The sequence below is a fragment of the Balaenoptera musculus genome, chromosome 15 (genome assembly GCF_009873245.2).
Source record: "Balaenoptera musculus isolate JJ_BM4_2016_0621 chromosome 15, mBalMus1.pri.v3, whole genome shotgun sequence".
Lineage (NCBI taxonomy): Eukaryota > Metazoa > Chordata > Mammalia > Artiodactyla > Balaenopteridae > Balaenoptera > Balaenoptera musculus.
Genome location: NC_045799.1, coordinates 68,442,555 through 68,463,034, shown reverse-complemented (window position 1 = coordinate 68,463,034; position 20,480 = coordinate 68,442,555). Strand labels below are relative to the sequence as shown.

General features: G+C 40.4%; 1 protein-coding gene across 4 annotated transcripts in view; it reads right to left on the bottom strand.

Annotated features, from left to right (window-relative positions):
- The window catches only part of TNRC6A (trinucleotide repeat containing adaptor 6A), a 97,251-nt gene extending 89,648 nt beyond the window's left edge, over positions 1-7,603 (bottom strand). For 2 of the 4 annotated variants that reach the window (XM_036825871.1, XM_036825874.1), the window contains exons 1-3: positions 7,445-7,603; positions 7,025-7,072; positions 6,856-6,915 (exon numbers count right to left, since the gene is read on the bottom strand). In XM_036825871.1, coding sequence (XP_036681766.1) covers positions 6,856-6,915; positions 7,025-7,072; positions 7,445-7,449 — 113 coding nt within the window. In that variant the 5' untranslated portion in view covers positions 7,450-7,603. Of the gene's footprint in view, positions 1-6,845; positions 6,916-7,024; positions 7,073-7,444 lie in introns of those variants that run through there. The other 2 variants (XM_036825872.1, XM_036825873.1) reach the window with 2 other exon arrangements.
- Positions 7,604-20,480: the final 12,877 nt, after the last annotated feature.

The following is a 20,480-nucleotide window of genomic DNA, read 5'->3' as shown; positions in this document are numbered from 1 at the left end:
ACCTAGGGATTCACAAGAAGAATATTAAGTAAAACATATTTCTCTGACAGCCTTTGTATGGTCAATTGTCAAAGTAATGCTTAAAAATACATTTTAAACTAGTGCATATTTCACACCACACAGCACTATTTCCTTGTGTTTTAGGGGGATACTCCAAAAGAATAAGAGAAAGAAGGGACCCAAGTCAACAAAACACAGATGTCGAAATTATAAAAATATTCAATATCACTGCAGCAAGCTGTTCAATAAATGCTGGCTGACTCAAAACCACTAGTAAGAATAGCAAAACAAGTGACTTGGTTTAATCTTGTTTGTTATTATACAAAATCCAATCAATTGCTGTTTGCAGAAAATATCTTGTAAGGTTCAAAGTATAAAATTCCTTAACCAAGTTTCAATCTGTTTTGAACATTCCATCTGAAACGGGAAGTCAGCTGAGTCATGGTCACACAACATACTACTGCCTAAAATTCAAAATGCTTTTCCCTAGTTACAAGAGTAGAAATGTTAGGATTTCTGCTTCATAACCAGCTCACACAGAGTATGCAATTCATTTTAAAAATAAGACCACCTTAATATGACATTTAAACTATACAGTTGGCCCTCCATATCCCACGTTCCAAATCCACAGATTCAATCAACCAAGGATCAAAAAAAATTCCAGAAAGTTCCAAAAAGCATAACCTGAATTTGCCATACGTGGGCAACTGTTTACATAACATTTACATTGTATTTACAACTATTTACATAGTATTTACATTGTATCAGGTATTATAAGTAAACTAAAGATGATTTAAAGTACACAGGAGAATGTGTACAGGTTATATGCAAATACTATACCACTTTATATAAGGGATTCGAGCATCCTTGGATTTTGCTATGGGCTGGGGTGCGGGTTCTGGAACCAATCCCCCTCAGATACTGAGGGACAACTGTATTTTCATGTTGTTGGTCTTTTGGGTTTGTTTTTTTTTAGAGAACCTATGCCTTAGTCGAATTTTACTTTCTCTCTTTTAAATCTTAAAATCTCCCTTTTACTGACATTATTCAGCTCCTCTAACATCCTCCCTATAACACAATGTTTCTTAATATTTGGGGAGCCATGAGCCTTTGAAATCTGATAAATGCTGAGGATCATCTTTTTCTTTTTTTTTTAAAGCACACATTCAGTTTTTCAAACTACCTCATACCACCTGTGGTCCCTCTGTGGAATCCAGGATGAGAAACCCTGTTCTGGTGGCACAATGCCACTCTAATTTCATTGGGGTATTCTTCTGAAGAATGCATATCACAAGCCCAGTCCTATGTTTCATTTTCTTACCAGGGTTCAGTTTACTACTGGTGAAAGCCAAAAACACGCAACTTTTATGTCTAACAATAGAAGAGCTACCTTCAGAATAACCCTTCAAAAAGCTGCAATCATTATAGCTGGCCAATTTAAAAAAGATTGTAATTATTGTAACCTCAACTATTTAAAATTATACCTCAGTTCCAACTAATTGTTTGGCATATCCTAAAATGGAGGAAACACTGAGCTAGTGTAAAGGTAAAAGTACTGGGCAAACTTTTAGCTAATTTCCTTCAAAGGGGTCAGGGAGAGAGCCTGATGTGATGCACTAAGAACAAACACGTCACCTATGTGATATTCCTGCCAAAAAGGTTTAACCTGAATCTAATCATACAGAAACAACCAGACAAATCCAAATGGAAGCCTGCAAAAACAACTTGTCTGGACTATTCCAAAATGTCCATGTCATGAAAGGGGAAGAAATGCATAAGGATCTGCTCCTGATGGAAGGAAATTACAGATGACTAAATGCAACCCTGGATTAAGGAACTGAGAGAAAAGAACAAACTACATTTTAAAAGATACTATTAGGGGTTTTCCTGGTGGCGCAGTGGTTAAGAATCCGCCTGCCAATGCAGGAGACACGGGTTCGAGCCCTGGTCCGGGAAGATCCCACATGCCGCAGAGCAACTAAGCCCGTGAGCCAAAACTACTGAAGCCCGCGCGCCTAGAGCCCGTGCTCCGCAACGAGAGAAGCCACCGTGATGAGAAGCCTGCGCACCAAAACGAAGAGTAGTCCCAGCTCGCCCCAACTAAAGAAAGCCTGCGCACAACAACCAAGACCCAACGCAGCCAAAAATAAAATAAATTAAAAAAAAAATTAAATAGCTACCCGACCCCCCCAAAAAAATGTCCACAAATAAATAAAAAATAAAAGACGTTATTAGGACAACTGGGAAAATTTGAACATGGACCAAATAGTACTGTAACAAAGTTAAACTTCCCCGACTGTGATAATTTGATTGCTGTTATGTAGAATGCCCTTGTTCTTGGAAGATACATGTTGTCTTATTTAGGGGTGAGAGGGCATGATAAAACAAATTTAGCAAAATATTAGTAACTGGTAAACCTAGGTGGAGATACAGGTGTTCACTGAACTATTCTTGCTACTTTGCTGAAGATTAGAATGATTTTTTAAATTTTTTAAATGAGAGGACATTTTCTTGATTTTGAGTGAGAGACGTCATAAGTCAGTCTGACAAGAATATATACAGCCATATCTATTTTAGTCTTTCCAATTATGGGCAATACTTCTGAGGTTGTCATAAAACAGAACTGTAAAGGACTGTATTTTATACTTGCACACTTACTTCAGATGCCAAAACTCCCAAGAGTTACAGAATGGTACTCAGATTTTTTAATGATGTTTATATTTAAAATTTCCAGAGGGTTGTTACACATTTTCAAATTAAGCTTACAGTTTGTGATTCATTTATTCTACCAATTGATATACCACACAGCTACCAAATAAAGCTAGAAAGAAACCTACTAATATGAAATTGCTGGCCTACAAACTACATCACAGGAAAGCAACAGAAAAGCTTAACAAAATCATAAGGTGATTTTTTTTTTTTGTCCGGATAAAGTTTGGTGAATTCCAAGAGCAGGGTCCACCTTATCTAGGAAGACCTAATGCCCTGGTTTACTCCTGCTGTCCCTAGTCTTTTCTTATTTAGCATGTCCCAAGTAAAGGTGTCTCAGATAAAAACGTTCCAATTTAGATGCTACATTATATGGTACATAGCATCTTTAACGACTTCTCTTAAATGATGGCATTTAATGGTTGGTTTAGGGAGAAAAAAAATCAGCATAACATGAAGCATGTAGTTCTACTGTAGACAACACACCCTACATTATAGTAAATTAGTAAAATGGTCATGAAATATATTGAGGGAATTGTTCTCACATTTTCAGAAAAAAAAGGAGAAACCAAAGTTATCTTTCTTCTATTGTGCAATATAAAACACTGCCTAGCTGTAAGAACCCTATAGTGAGAGTCAAAAGGCCTGTTTGAATCCCAGCTCTGTCACTTGTTAGAGACTATAACCTTGACCATAGCTTTCTCATCTGTAAAATGAAGGGATAAGAATGTTGGCTGGGATCATAGTCTAAATCTAAATATTCAATGATTCTATCACTTTGGAGATATATATATATATATATATATATATATATATATATATATATATATATTTTAAGTTAGATAAGTTGAGTTACAAGAGATTTTTTACAACTATAAACTGTAACTTACCATCTTCTCTCTCCAAACTCCTATTTCTGTTCTCACATCTATTCTGTTCAGAGGCTGGGTCAATCTCCCATTCAGCCAAGATAGAGACCCCGTGCATTTAGACAACTAATCACAGACTAAGTAGCTGCCAAACCCCAGATTCCACATTTTCAGTATCTCACACTCTCCCCTCTTTTCTACTACCATTTTAATTCAGGTCTTCATCACACGTCTTGCCCAGATCACTAGTTATCATTTTTCTATCCTATCACCACTCTACCTAAAAGCACCTAGTAGCTTCCCACAATGTAAGATTTATGCAAAAAGTCCTCAACCTGATATTCAAGAAACTCTACACCTGCCCCCACCCTTATATGCCAATCCAACTGAACTACTTACTGCTATTCCAAAATTCCCTATACTTTCTGGATTTTGTGCCTTCATTTCTGCTGTTGTTCCTACATTGCCTTTTTCTCTGCCTTTCAAAACTGATTCCATTCTTTAAAATTTAGTTCCAATGGCAATCTCGCAGATCTAGACATTACAGTTCTCTTTTGAATGTCCAGGATACCGACAAAAAGTGACAATTTTAATGGCCAACAGTAAATTAAGATAGTTTACCTCGTGTGGGCAACTAAACTTATCTATTGTGCCAATTTTGTTTAACTGGCACGGGCTACCTGGCATGCTGTCTTGAGGGTTTGCAGTTTAGCAAAGGGAAAGGAGAATGGCAATATAACTTTGTCATTCATTCAGAGACTAGAGTTTCCAAACACAGGGTCTACACAATGGGAATTTGGAGTTCCGTGGTATTAAAACATATCTAACATTTAAAGATTTAACGTTAAAAATCCAAATGTTTGGTTATCTTCGTGAAACATGAAGATCTACAACAGTGTGGGTGATTTTGCCCTCCAGGGGACCTCTGGCAGTATCTGAAGACATTTTTGATTGTCACATCTGAGTATTTCTGGTAGATGCTGCTGAACATCCCACAATGCACAGGGCAGAATTCACAATAATAAATGATCTGGTCAAAATGTCAACAGTGCCCAGGTTGAGAAATTCTGATCTAGAAGTGTTGCTTATATATGTGGGTTGTGCCTCCCCAAAGATTTTTTCAAATTTTTCAAGGTGAAGAACCATGCCTCTTGTGAAGCAACACAATACAGTCCAAAGCATAACAGTGGTGTGGCCTCCTGAAAGCTACTTAACCTCTCTGTACATCAAAGTCTTCACCTATAAAACAGGAACAGTAAAAGTACCTACCTCACAGTGTTCCAGGATCAGATGAGTCAATATAAGACCTTCAGAAAAGTGTGCCAGGCAGACAGAAAAAACATTCAATAAATTCAGCTACTTCCATTCTTCCCTTCCCTAGTGCCTAGTCTTCCATTTGGAACATATAAGATGCTCAAGAAATGTTTACTGAATGAATATAGGATAATGCCTTCCTGGGGAGAGCACAAATAGGTAAAGATATACTCTCCTTATTTGTGAAAAAGGAAGCACAGAGCTAAGGATGGAGTTGAAAGGAAGCATTTACCCACCTAATCATCTCTCTCCCTCCTCAGGAAACTTTTAACCTTTAGGAAATGTTCCCCTCTCACAGGGTCCTTAGTACACAGTGCCCTGTTGTTTTTCCTTTTCATTTCTTCTGACCAACTGAAGAGCCTTAAGTATATGAATGGAATGGTATCTTCTTTTGACTCTTACATCATCTACCTTGTATTAGTTATTTATGTACCCATGACAGTCCTCCTCCTAGATTGCACATGCTCTCTGTGGCCAGGGACAACACTTGACTCCTTTTTATAAAACCCTAGGGACCTAACAGACCTTAGCAACTAGCTGGCCCAAACCTCTTGTTTTATAGATTAGGAACAGAGAGGCTAAGTGATTTGCCAAGAGTCAAGGTCATATTGTAAGTGCCAAAGCTGGGATTCAGACTCTGATACATAGCTGATACAGCGACTCCAAGTTCTATCCAACTGTAATAGCATATAAAAATTATACCTGTGGTAGAGACCATTTTTAATTTATAGTCCCAGAAAACCTCCACAGGAATTACACTGATATAGTTACCTGACAAAGCAAAAACAGAAAGAGAGACTGATACCTCCAAGCTCCTTTCTGAAATTACACCTTAAAAACTCAACCTGTTTTATTTAACGGTTTCATATCTTAACATTTCTTTAATAGCTTTTGACAAAACTTATTTAAATATCCAACAGTTATTTAGTCAGTGACATCGGGTTTAATTTCCTTTAAATGATCCTGTAATTATTTTGAATAACAGAAAATCTCTTATTTGGTAAGACGATGACGTCCATCCTTCACCGACTGAACAGATTCTTTAATGATCACTTTAACAAATTAATATCTATAAAACTCAAAAGACTAGCAGCTTGAAATTATTCTATATGCTGAAAAATATTCAGATGATTTGAACTGTGAATGTTAAGAACCTCAACACAAGCATAAAACTTACAATCACCAAGCACAAACTACATTAAGATCTGAGACAGAGAAATTTTATTTTATTCTGTTCAAGTGAAAGAAAGCTGCTCACTGATTAGGTTTATCTAGAAGTTTCTCTGAGTGTCCCAATACGATGCAAAAGAAAACGGCGAATAAGAAAGGAAAAGACTGTAAGACAGAAAATGAATGTGAAAAAGAGTTAAATACGGTGCAATGCCCTTACGCTTAAGCAATTACAGCTCAATAAAGCTCAACGTTTCCATAAAGGCATCGTTTAAAAAAACCAAAAAACCCCTTTGTGGTGATGATTTAAATTACCAGTGCAAAAGCACTCAGGTCCAAGAGGAATGAGAACCACTTACTGGGAACAGATTTTTAATTATTTTACCAGCTGATAAAAAGAGCACACACCGAACGTAGATAAAAATGTATTTTCAAAAGAAAACAAAACGCAGCTTATGCTTGGTAAAGTTCAAGGGCAAAACTGTTTCCAGTGCAACAGAATCCGCCTGACTACAATGTGTTGAAAAAAAATGCGAACACATAGTATCTTTTTATAAAGGCAACAATTTGAGTTACAAAGTAATAACGGGGAAGCCAAAACAGTTTGACAGCCCGCCATAAGGGCCGCCTCAATCATGAGTCACACAATGCCTGCAACCATTTACAATAGTAATTAATGCACAAGTCCTCTAATTAAATTCTAAAAGGGTGAGAATGCTTTAACTAAGTTTACAAGAATTGCTTTTCGCTGTGGTTCCCCCCCCCCCAAAGAAAGGAACACACGCGTAATTACGCATCTCCCCGCAATCCCTCCATCCAGTATTCCCTCCGGCCTCTTCTCCGTGTCTGCTCCCTGCGTGCAAAAGAAAATGACACCGGGTAACTTCTAAACCCAGCAAGGGCGAGCCAGAGTGGAAATACAAGATTAATAGGTCGAGAGGCGGTAAGCTCGCCCATCTTACCTGCTAAGATTTCTTTCTACGTCTTTGGTAGCTTTAGCTTCCAATTCTCTGGAACAGAAAAGAAAAAGGGAGAGAGAGAGAGAGATGCGCATGAAAACGGAGCTGCTGCGGCAGAGGCTCGCGCCGGGGCCGGAGGGGGAGGGGGAGGGGAGCCCGTGGGGGCTCACAAAGCTGCGGGGCTGCAACCCCGACTGCGGTCAGGCGGCGCGGGCGAGCCGCAGCCCCCGGCCCGGCCCCAGCGGCGCAGCGCGGCCCCTCCGGGCCTCCCGTCCGGCCTCCGCAGCAGCGCAGCCGGCTTCCCTCGCGCCGAGGCCCGCGGTCTCGGGGACGCCCGGCGCCGCCGCTGCAGCCCGCGGTCGCGGGCCCTGCGGCAGCGCCCGAGGCTCCTCCCGCCCGGAGGGAGGCCCCCGCCCCGCTCACCTCATGTGTGTAAAGTGCACGAGCAAGTGGGGCGCTGCGAGTGAGGCTCGCGAGCCTCAAGCCCTCCGTAGCGCCGCGGGGAGAGGCCCGAGCCGCTGCACCAGCGCCATTTTCTACACCGACCCGCTGCCGCCGCCGCCGCCGCCACCGCCGCCGCTGCAGGCCCCAAACCGGAAGTGAATGCCCCACTCGGCAACCCCTTCCGGGGGTGCCGCGGCCACCGGCCTCAAGATGGAGGTCCTAGCAACTAGAGCCGCTGACGGGGTAGGCCCTTGGCAACCGCCCCGGCGCGGCGCGGCCCCCGGCTGGACCTCCCTGGGGGGATGGGGGGTGGGGGGTCACAGCCTCCGAGGCGCCCCGCACAGCGGCAGGGGGCCTCGCCGAACTCCGAGCCCAGCCTTTCTTGGCACGGCCGCCTCGGATTCTGACTTGAGTCCCTCTCCTCCTCCTTCTTTGCTGCGACACAAGTTTCCTTCCCTGCTGCCCGGCCCCTCCCCCACCAAAACACACCAGAAAAAAAAAAAAAAATCGCCTAAACCGCAAATTCTACCCCAGCCGCAGCATGATGATCCCGCGCTGCTTTTGAAATCCGCCACTTCTAATTATTTTTGACCTTGGGCCAATTATTTAACCTCTCTGCTTCTCTGTTTCCTCCTCAGATAAGAATGCATACCTGAGGATGACAGTGAGGTTTAAAAGCGATTTTTATCCTTCGAATTTGGCAGACCATTTGACTCAGCAATTCCACTTGCATGAACTTCTGTTCAAAAAATAATCCTAGATAGCTACAGATAATGTCACCGTCGTGATATTGTCCTGCGTTGATGGTGGTGAAAAATTGTGAACGGCCAAAATGTCCAACATTACGACGTGGCTTTAAAAACTAAACTCCTGTAAATAGTGCTGCAATGAACTTTGTGGTAAATGTCTCTTTTTGAATTATGGTTTTCTCAGGGTATATGCCCAGTAGTGGGATTGCTGGGTCATATGGTAGTTCTATTTTTAGTTTTTTAAGGAAGCTCCATACTGTTCTCCATAGTGGTTGTTCATTGCAGCACTGTTTACAATAGCCAGGACATGGAACCAACCTAAATGTCCATCGACAGATGAATGGATAAAGAAAATGTGGCACATACATACAATGGAATATTGCTCAGCCATAAAAAGAAATGAAATTGAGTTATTTGTAGTGAGGTGGATGGACCTAGCGTCTGTCATACAGAGTGAGTCAGAGAAAAACAAATATCGTATGCTAACGCATATATATGGTATCTTAAAAAAAAAAATGGTACCGATGAACCTAGTTCAGGATTAAAGAGGTAGACATAGAAAATGGACTTGAGGACATGGGGTGGGAAGGCGAAGCTGGGGTGAAGTGAGAGTAGCATCGACATATATACACTACCGAATGTGAAATAGTTGGCTGCTGGGAAGCAGCAGCATAGCACAGGGAGATCGTCTCCGCGCTTTGCCATGACCTAGAGGGGTGGGATAAAGAGGATGGGAGGGAGGCTCAAGAGAGAGGGGATATGGGGACATGTGTATGCATATGGCTGATTTGCTTTGTTGTGCAACAGAAACACAGTATTGTGGAGCAATTATACTCCAATAAAGATCTATTAAAAAAAACTGAACTACTGCATGCGTTAGGATACTATAAAAATGCTGGAGAGGAAGAGTAATGGCACAGCGGAAAATGGTTACAATAGAATAAGTAAAAAAGCAAGTTCCTAAGTAGCTCATACTGTGAAAGCAGGTAGATACAGTAAGATACTTATATATGAAGACAGTAAGATACATATGTGTACATAAAGTAAAAATATATACCTACATGTAGATACAAGATACATACCTACGGGTAGATACAGCAATATACATACCTGTATATACAATAAGATACATATATTCCTGTGCGTATGTGTGTATTCTTTCCATCCTCTCAAAACGCTTTTTCTTTTTTTTCTTTTCTTTCTTTATTTTTGGCTGCATTGGATCTTCGTAGCTGCATGGGCTTTCTCTAGTTGCTGAGAGCGGGGGCTACTCTTCGTTACCATGTGCGGGTTTCTCATTGTAGTGGCTTCTCTTGTTGCAGAGCACGGGCTCTAGTCACATGAGCTTCAGTAGTTGCGGCACGCAGGCTCAGTAGTTGTGGCACATGGGCTTAGTTGCTCTGCAGCATGTGGGATCTTCCCGGACCAGTGCTCAAACCCGTGTCCCCTGCATTGGCAGGCGGATTCTTAACCACTGCACCACCAGGGAAGTCCCTCACAACGCTTTCTTCCCCCTAAAGATGATTCCAACTCTGTGCTTGCAATCCATTCCTTCTCAGGAACCTCACTTTATGGATCACCCCATTTTCCTCTTTCTACTGGCTTTGATCCTTTCATTGCCTTTAAAACATGCCCAAATCTCTCCCATTAAAAAGAAACAAAACCTCCCTTGACTGCCCAGTTCCTGTCCTCTCTCAGGGAGATGTGTAATAAGTTAATGAATAAGGGAATGAATGGATGCACAGAAAGTCCTAAAGCATATGTACAAAAATGTTAACTGATGATATAGTTAAGTTTTTGATTTCCTTCTCTTAATGTATCTGGCTTTTTATTTTTTCATTTTTATACAATGAGCATGTAAAAAAAAATTTTTTTTAATCTGGTTTACAAAATGTAAAATGTAGGGGGCACCAAATAAATGCTAGCGACTTTCCTTTTCTTGCCATATCCCTAAGTTTGATTCATCCATGCATATATTTGGGTTTGTTTTCTTTTATTGTTCTTTCTACTTAAAGCATTAAAAATTACATTACAGCATTTCTTTAGGAGTTAAAAAAATGAACATGTATATATAGAACAGTATGCTTTCATACCAGGTTTGTGAATAGTTTTCCACAAGAGCATAAAGCAATGTAATATTTATCAACATTTACACAGCTGTTAAGATTAACTGATTTTTTTAAAAAAATTAGACTTTCTTAGGTTTGAATAAATCATTGATTCTCATTTGGGGCAATTTGGCTCCCTAACCCTCACACAAAGATTTAGCAATTTCTGGTTTCTGATGGTCACGACTGGATGCTACTGGTACCTAGTGGGTAGAGGCCAGGGATTCTGCTAAACATCCTACAGTGCACAGCACAGCCCCACTCCCCCCCAGCGTGAGAGTATCTGAACCAAAATACCAATAGCACCCAAGGTTGAGAAACCCTGGAACTAATTCTCAGCTCCAGGGAAGCTGAGAAGATATAATTTCTTGAAGATCTTTTCAGAGTGGTTTGACACAATCACATATGACTTCTCCAGGGCTGCATTATGAAGTCATGCTAATCACTTTTTGATTATCTCTTAAACTTGGTGCATAGGGGTAGGTCAAAGAAGAATGACAACAGAAAACCAGCACTGATTCCTTATCAGAAACCTACTGGACTTCCCTGGTGGTCCAGTGGTTAAGACTCCATGCTTCCAATACAGGGGGCCATGGGTTCAATCCCTGGTTGGGGAAGTTCCACATGCTGCATGGTGTGGCCAAAAAAAAAGAAAAAAGAAAAAAGAAAAGAAGCCTACTAAGGGGTCTTCTCTTATTATTCTTTCTCTTTATTAATAATTAGTCTCTCTATTGAATATTTCCCATCATCATACAAACATATTCTAGTAACTTCCACAATAAGAAAAAAATGCAAACAAAACAAAAAACAACTCCATGGATGCCTCATTCCTCTCCAGCTTCATTTCTTTTCTTTTTTTTTTCTCTCTTTCCCAGAAAAACTTCTTGAAAAGGTGTTCTATACCAGCTGCTTCCAGTTGCTCACCTCCTTTCCCAGCCCACTCTAACCTGACATCCCCACTCCTCCCCCCAAATAGCTCTTATCAAAGTCAGAAATGACCTTGAAGCTCTCAAACTCAATAGTAACATTTCTATCCTGCTCTTGATTTACTTCTCTTTTTTTTTTTTTGGCTGCCTTGGGTCTTCATTGCTGCACACGGGCTTTCTCTAGTTGTGGCGAGCGGGGGCTACTCTTCGTTGTGGTGCGCAGGCTTCTCATTGCGGTGGCTTCTCTTGTTGCGGAGCACGGGCTCTAGGCACGTGGGCTTCAGTAGTTGCAGCTTGCAGGCTCAGTAGTTGCAGCACATGGGCTTAGTTGCTCCGCGGCATGTGGGGTCTTCCTGGACCAGGGCTGGAACCCATGTCCCCTGCATTGGCAGGCAGATTCTTAACCACTGCGCCACCAGGGAAGCCCCTGATTTACTTCTTAGCGGTATTTGCCACAGCTGACCAGTCCTGCCTTCTTAAGAGAGCTTCTTTTCCAGAATGTCTTGGCAGCACATTCTCCTGGGTTTGTTTTTACCTCTCTAGCCATTTCTTTTTGTATCCTTTGCCATCATCTCTTGCTTTGTACCAAAGAAATGTTGGAGAACCCCAAGGCTTTGTTCCAGACTCTTCCCCCTCTCTGTCTCTCAACTTCCTCCTTGGGATGAGTAATTCCATCCTTTCTCTTGTATTTAAATACTATTTAAATGTAGATGACTCTCAAATTCATATTTTTAGCCCATATCTCACCTGTGTACCCCAGAATGCTAAAATGCCAGTCTGTCTGGGCAACAAATACATGTGCTAAGTACCGTGCTAGGGCCCAGTTCTCAGCAATACAGGAGCAACTACTCCTGTGCATTAAGTCTTAAGAGGCAGACAGATTTTTTCTTTTTAAAGCAAACTATAAAGTGTATAATTATAAACTATGACAAGTGCACAGAAGGAAAGAAATGTTGTGCTAAGCATGAAACAAAGGAACATTACATAGATTGTGTGGTCAAAGAAGGTTTCTTTGAAAATGTAAAGCTTCATCTGAGAGCTGAAAGATAAGGGGCAGCCAACCCAGCACCTAGGGAACAGCAGAGGAAGGGTCTCAGGCTGGAGGCTTAAACTGTGGGTCCTTATTGTGGATGAAAACAGGCTTCATATTGTATTTAGCTTTAAATCCACTGGTGCCACCATTTTTACTTACTTGTATAAACAATTAGGGACAAAACCAGAAACAAGGTTTTTACAGAGTAATGGGTTTCACTAACATAGCTGGTTTAAGTAAGCAAATGCCATTTCCTACAACAAGCATATTCTCTAGATTAAGTGAAATTATAATGCGTTGCATGCCTTATGGTTGAAGTTTCCAGTTTGAGAATTTGTATATAACATTAAATGACTTTCCTACCATAGCTTTTTATGGAATAGCTCTGGAAGTATCTGTAACTATCTCAGGAAGCTTCTTGCTTCTTCTTAGTGAGCATAGTAAGAAACAGGGGCTGTACAAAATTAAACGTAAATAAGATCTCTTCTCCATTTGTCTTTCTTCCTTGGGTTTTTTGTTCCTTTGGTTTCTGAGGTTACCAGAGCTTAAGTATTCTTCAACCCTCTCTTCCTTATCTAAGAAGGGTAAATGACTAGCCTAATACTTGAAAAATTATGTACTTGAAAGGATTATTTTTTCTCCCAAGTCTCTACCAAATACCATCGTGAAATACATATATATATATATTTAGACAAAACTCACTCAAAATATTTTTAAATTTAGAAAAATTTTCACAATAATGTATAAATGGATATTGAAAACATGAACACAAATGAGATTTCCTGGAAAGAGTACAGTTATTTTATTTAACTAAAATCTATTTGGTACTTAATACATGCCAATTATGCATTGTTCTAAGTGCTTTAAAAATATTAACTGATCATTATCATTGTCCTCACACAGCCCAAAGATGTTATCCCCATTTTACAGATGAGGATAATTAACTTGCCCAGAGTCACCTAAATAATAAGGGGTAAAAATCAAGCAATTTGGCTTCCGAGCCTGGATCACTAACCACTACATTGTAGATCTGTTTTTCTCAACTGAATTAGACCCCGCAGCTCCCTTTGATAAGAAATATTTTGTAACACCACCCTTTCTATCCCTAAATGATCATCATAGATAGTATAAGCTACCTAACATATAATTTTAAAATCACATAAAATGACATATCTGAAATGAAGTCAAAGAAAAGTAAATAAACTAAAATGTCTTTCACTATGTAAATACTCAGTAATGGTCTACACTGGAAGACTCAGTAAAGTAGGCAGATCCTGGCACCTATGTGTTGAATCACTCCTACAAATGCAGCAGTGCTGAAATAACTACTCATACACCAAGAACTGTAGTGATGCTGGAGATGTAATTTATCTGGAAGAGAGAACAACTCTCAGTCAAGTTCTGAACAACTAGAGAACAATTCTCTTTCAATTTAGGGGAACATTGAATTACTGAAAATTTAAGTGTATAGTAACACTGAAAAAAGTAAAGAGTTAGGTCCTCGGATAATTATAAACATGCTTTCACTCATGAGAATGTCCGGGGTCAGGGGGTCCTACATTTTGTGGGACTGTCCCTGTCCAGCCCCTCTCCACTGAATCCCACCTCTTTGTGACAACCCAAACCCCTTCAGCACTTTCCCCCACCCCTCTGAGGAGTGGAGGTGAAATATTACTCTATGGAGAACCATTGCTGTGGATTGAGGAAAGAGCAGAGGAATGCTACTCCAGTGACAACCTAGCAAGGCACGATTAACAGGATTAAGGGTACTATAATGGGGACAAATGACGCTTCTCAGATTGATGTGTCAGAATTTAGCCTTATTCCGGACTTCCCTGCTGGCGCAGTGGTTAAGAATCCACCTGCCAATGCAGGGGACACGGTTTCGAGCCCTGGTCCGGGAAGATCCCACATGCCGCGGAGTAACTAACCTTGTGCGCCACAACTACTGAGCCTGAGCTCTAGAGCCCGTGAGCCACAACTACCGAGCCTGTGTGCTGCAACTTCTGAAGCCCGCGCACCTAGAGCCCGTGCTCTGCAACACGAGAAGCCACCACAATGAGAAGCCCGCGCACCGCAACAAAGAGTAGCCCCGCTCGCGGCAACTAGAGAAAGCCCACGCGCAGCAACGAAAACCCAATGCAGCCAAAAATAAAATAAAATAAAATAAAAAATTAAAGAATTTAGCCTTATTCCTTCTCTGTCCCATTCCCCCCACCACACACAAACCTGTCCCCAAAGAGACAATTTCCCCCAAGCAGCAGTAATACCCCGCACTAAGCTGCCCCAGCCAGAAACCTGAGTCAATTTTGACTCTTCCCTCCCACTCATCCAATGTATCACTGTTACTTTGTTTCCAAACTTCTCTTATTTTTCCCTTCCCCTATTTCTCCACTGCCAGCCCCCATGGTATACCCTGAAAACGCCATCGATTCACTTTTCTTCCCCTCTCTTTTTTGTTGTGGTATAGTTTACATACAATAAAATGCACACATTTGAAGTAAAAAAAAATTGATGAGTTTTGACAAATAAATACACCCGTGTAGTTATTTGTCAAAATAAATACCAAAATTAGTGTAACCAAAATCACTATATAGAACACTTGGTCAGCCCTGAAAATTCCCTTGAGCCCCTTTTCATCACTCACCTGATCCCCCCCCCCCTGGCCCCCCACACACACCTGACACCAAGAAACCACTTTTCTGATTTATATCACCATGGGTTAGTACTGTCTGTTCTGGAACTTCATATAGATGGAGTCATATAGTATGCGTATATATATACTTTTGTGCCTAACTTCTCTTGCTGAATATATCCTAGTCATTCATATTGTTGCATGTGTCAGAAGTTCATTCCTTTTTGTTACTGAGAATTATCCCATTAAATGAATGTACCACGGTTTGTTTACCATCCTCCTGTTGATTGACACTTGTTTCCAGTTTGAGGTTATTATGAATAAAGCTGCTATGAATAAAGCTGTATTCTTGTACAAGTCTTTTTTTTTCTTTCTTTTTTCTTTTTTTGTGGACAGTAGACATATGTTTCTATCTCTCTTGGATAAACAGCTAGGAATAGAAATACTGAATCACAGAATAAGTTCATTCTTAACCACATAAGAAGCTGTACAGTGTTTCTGAAGTGGTTACACCAGGTTACATTTCCAATCCCAGGAGGGGCTCTGGTGCTCCACATCCTCACCAGCTTTATACACGTTCACATGAAATCATTCTCCATTCAGCAGCCTCAGTGATTTTTCTTAAATTGAAAACTTGATCATCTTACTCTTGAACTTATTAAAATAATTCAAAGGCTTTCCAAGGCTCTTGATTCAAAGCCTAGTATCTTTAACATGGTCTGCAAGGTCTCCCAGTGTTATCTCCAGCCACCACACCTCTCTCCTTGCTCCAGACAATTCAATCCAAGGGCTTTTGGGGTTTTTTTTGGCCATGTCACATGGCTTGCAGGATCTTAGTTCCCCAGCCAGGGGCTGAACCCGGTCCACAGCCATGAAAGTGCCAAGTCCTAACCCCTGGACCACCAGAGAACTCTCCAAAGGGCTTTTCTTTCGTTTTCTAAAACGTGTCCAGTTCTACACCCAGCCTTACCATCCTTCAGCTCTCAACCACATGTCACTTCCTCAGGATAGACTTTTTGACCACCACCCGCCTTGACTTTATTAGGTCTCCCAATGACATATTCTAAAGGCATCCTCTACTTCTGCTTTCTGGCATGATCACATTTGTAATGTAGTACTTCCATCATTATTTGTTTAATTTTTGATTCTCCAGATTCTTTTTTTTTTTTTAATTAATTAATTAATTAATTTTTGGCTGTGTTGGGTCTTCGTTTCTGTGCGAGGGCTTTCTCCAGTTGCAGCGAGCAGGGGCCACTCTTCATCGCAGTGCGCGGGCCTCTCACTATCGCGGCCTCTCTTGCTGCGGAGCACAGGCTCCAGACGCGCAGGCTCAGTAGTTGTGGTTCACGGGCCCAGTTGCTCCGCAGCATGTGGGATCTTCCCAGACCAGGGCTCGAGCCCGTGTCCCCTGCATTGGCAGGCAGACTCTCAACCACTGCGCCACCAGGGAAGCCCTCTCCAGATTCTTTATAAGCTCCAGGAGAGCAAGGACAATACCTGCCTTGTTCTCACTATATCTTTCGCATCTAGCACGTTGCCTAGTACATATTAGGCCCTTAATAAAATTTATTGGATGAAGGAATGATTCTTCCATGCTTGCTTACCTCCCTCTATCCAAATATCCACACTGCTACCAAACTGGTTTCCTAACAAGTAAGTCTCATCAGGTGCTGCTGCTGCTAAAAATTCTTTTTTTTTTTTTTAACATCTTTATTGGAGTATAATTGCTTTACAATGGTGTGTTAGTTGCTCCTTTATAACAAAGTGAATCAGCTATATGTATACATATATCCCCATATCTCCTCGCTCTTGCGTCTCCCTCCCAAGCTCCCTATCCCACCCCTCTATGTGGTCACAAAGCACCGAGCTGATCTCCCTGTGCTATGCGGCTGCTTCCCACTAGCTATCTATTTTACGTCTGGTAGTGTATATATGTCCATGCCACTCTCTCACTTCGTCCCAGCTTACCCTTCCCCCTCCCCGTGTCCTCAAGTCCATTCTCTACGTCTGCATCTTTATTCCTGTCCTGCCCCTAGGTTCTGCATAACCATTTTTTTTTTTTAGATTCCATATATATGTGTTAGCATACGGTATTTGTTTTTCTCTTTCTGACTTACTTCACTCTGTATGACAGTCTCTAGGTCCATCCACCTCATTACAAATAACTCAAGTTCGTTTCTTTTCATGGCTGAGTAATATTCCATTGTATGTAATGTGCCACATCTTCTTTATCCATTCATCTGTCAATGGACACTTAGGTTGCTTCCATGTCCTGGCTATTGTAAATAGAGCTGCAATGAATATTGTGGTACATGACTCTTTTTGAATTATGGTTTTCTCAGGGTATATGCCCAGTAGTGGGACTGCTGGGTCAAATGGTAGTTCTATTTTTAGTTTTTTGAGGAATCTCCATACTGTTCTCCATAGTGGCTGTATCAATTCACATTCCCACCAACAGTGCAAGAGGGTTCCCTTTTCTCCACACCCTCTCCAGCATTTGTTGTTTGTAGATTTTTTCTTGATGGCCATTCTGACCAGTGTGAGGTGATACCTAATTGTAGTTTTGATTTGCAGTTCATTAATGATTAGTGATGTTGAGCAGCTTTTCATGTGCTTCTTGGCCATCTGTATGTCTTCTTTGGAGAAATGTCTATTTAGGTCTTCTGCCCATTTTTGGATTGGGTTGTTTGTTTTTTTTGATATTGAGCTGGATGAGCTGCTTGTATATTTTGGAGATTAATCCTTTGTCAGTTGCTTCGTTTGCAAGTATTTTCTCCCATTCCAAGGGGTGTCTTTTCGACTTGTCTATGGTTTTCTTTGCTGTGCAAAAGCTTTTAAGTTTCATTAGGTCTCATTTGTTTATTTTTGTTTTTATTTCTATTTCCGTAGGAGGTGGGTCAAAAAGGATCTTGCTGTGATTTATGTCATAGAGTGTTCTGCCTATGTTTTCCTCTAAGAGTTTTATAGTGTCTGGCCTTACATTTAGGTCTTTAATCCATTTTGAGTTTATTTTTGTGTATGGTGTTAGGGAGTGTTCTAATGTCATTCTTTTACATGTAGCTGTCCAGTTTTCCCAGCACCACTTATTGAAAAGGCTGTCTTTTCTCCATTGTATAATCTTGCCTCCTTTATCAAAGATAAGGTGACCATATGTGCGTGGGTTTACCTTTGGGCTTTCTATCCTGTTCCATTGATCTATATTTCTGTTTCTGTGCCAGTACCATACTGTCTTGATGACTGCAGCTCTGTAGTATAGTCTGAAGTCCGGGATCCTGATTCCTCCAGCTCCATTTTTCTTTCTCAAGATTGCTCTGGCTATTTGGGGTCTTTTGTGTTTCCATACAAATTGTGAAATTTTTTGTTCTAGTTCTGTGGAAAATGCCATTGGTAGTTTGATAGGGATTGCATTGAATCTGTAGATGGCTTTGGGTAGTATAGTCATTTTCACAATGTTGATTCTTCCAATCCAAGAACATGGTATATCTCTCCATCTGCTTGTATCATCTTTAATTTCTTTCATCAGTGTCTTATAGTTTTCTGCATACAGGTCTTTTGTCTCCTTAGGTAGATTTATTCCTAAGTATTTTATTCTTTTTGTTGCAATGGTAAATGGGAGTGTTTCCTTAACTTCTCTTTCAGATTTTTCGTTGTTAGTGTATAGGAATGCAAGAGATTTCTGTGCATTAATTTTGTATCCTGCTAGTTTACCAAATTCATTGATTAGCTCTAGTAGTTTCCTGGTAGCATCTTTAGGATTCTGTATGTATAGTATCATGTCATCTGCAAACAGTGACAGTTTTACTTCTTCTTTTCCGATTTGGATTCCTTGTATTTCTTTTTCTTTTCTGATTGCTGTGGCTAAAACTTCCAAAACTATGTTGAATAATAGTGGTGAGAGTGGGCAACCTTGTCTTGTTCCTGATCTCAGTGGAAATGCTTTCAGTTTTTCACCATTGAGAATGATGTTGGCTGTGGGTTTGTCATATATGGTCTTTATTATGTTGAGGTAAGTTCCCTCTATGCCTACTTTCTGGAGGGATTTTATCATAAATGGGAGTTGAATTTTGTCAAAAGTTTTTTCTGCATCTATTGAGATGATTATGTGGTTTTTATTCTTCAATTTGTTAATGTGGTGTATCACATTGATTTGCGTATATTGAAGAATCCTTGCATTCCTGGGATAAACCCCATTTGATCATGGTGTATGATCCTTTTAATGTGCTGTTGGATTCTGTTTGCTGTATTTTGTTGAGGACTTTTGTATCTATGTTCATCAGTGCTATTGGTCTGTAGTTTTCTTTTTTTGTGACATCTTTGGTTTTGGTATCAGGGTGATGGTGGCCTTGTAGAATGAGTTTGGGGGTGTTCCTCCCTCTGCTATATTTTGGAAGAGTTTGAGAAGGATAGGTGTTAGCTCTTCTCTAAATGTTTGATAGAATTCGCCTGTGAAGCCATCTGGTCCTGGGCTTTTGTTTGTTGGAAGATTTTTAATCACAGTTTTAATTTCAGTGCTTGTGATTGGTCTCTTTATATTTTCTATTTCTTCCCAGTTCAGTCTCGGAAGGTTGTGCTTTTCTAAGAATTTGTCCATTTCTTCCAGGTTGTCCATTTTATTGTCATGGAGTTGCTTGTAGTAATCTCTCATGATCCTTGGTATTTCTGCAGTGTCAGTTGTTACTTCTCCTTTTTCATTTCTAATTCTATTGATTTGAGTTTTCTACCTTTTTTTCTTGATGAGTCTGGCTAATGGTTTATCAATTTTGTTTATCTTCTCAAAGAACAAGCTTTTAGTTTTACTGATCTTTACTATCATCTCCTTCATTTCTTTTTCATTTATTTCCGATCTGATCTTTATGATTTCTTTCCTTCTGCTAACTTTGGGGGTCTTCTGTTCTTCTTTCTCTAATTGCAGTAGGTGTAAAGTTAGGTTGTTTATTTGAGATGTTTCTTGTTTCCTGAGGTAGGATTGTATTGCTATAAACTTCCCTCTTAGAACTGCTTTTGCTGCATCCCGTAGGTTTTGGGTCATCGTGTTTTCATTATCATTTGTTTCTAGGTATTTTTTGATTTCCTCTTTTAGTTCTTCAATGATCTCTTGGTTATTTAGTAGTGTATTGTTTACCCTCCATGTGTTTGTATTTTTTACAGATTTTTTTCCCCTGTAATTGATATCTACTCTCATAGCGTTGTGGTCCGAAAAGATACTTGATGTGATTTCAATTTTCTTAAATTTACCAAGGCTCGATTTGTGACCCAAGATATGATCTATCCCAGAGAATGTTCCATGAGCACTTGAGAAGAAAGTGTAGTCTGTTGTTTTTGGATGGAATGTCCTATAAGTATCAATTAGTCCATCTTGTTTAATGTATCATTTAAAGCTTGCGTTTCCTTATTTATTTTCATTTTGGATGATCTGTCCATTGGTGAAAGTGGGGTGTTAAAATTCCCCTACTATGATTGTGTTACTGTCAATTTCCCCTTTTATGGCTGTTAGCATTTGCCTTATGTATTGAGGTGCTCCTATGTTGGGTGCATAAATATTTACAATTGTTATATCTTCTTAT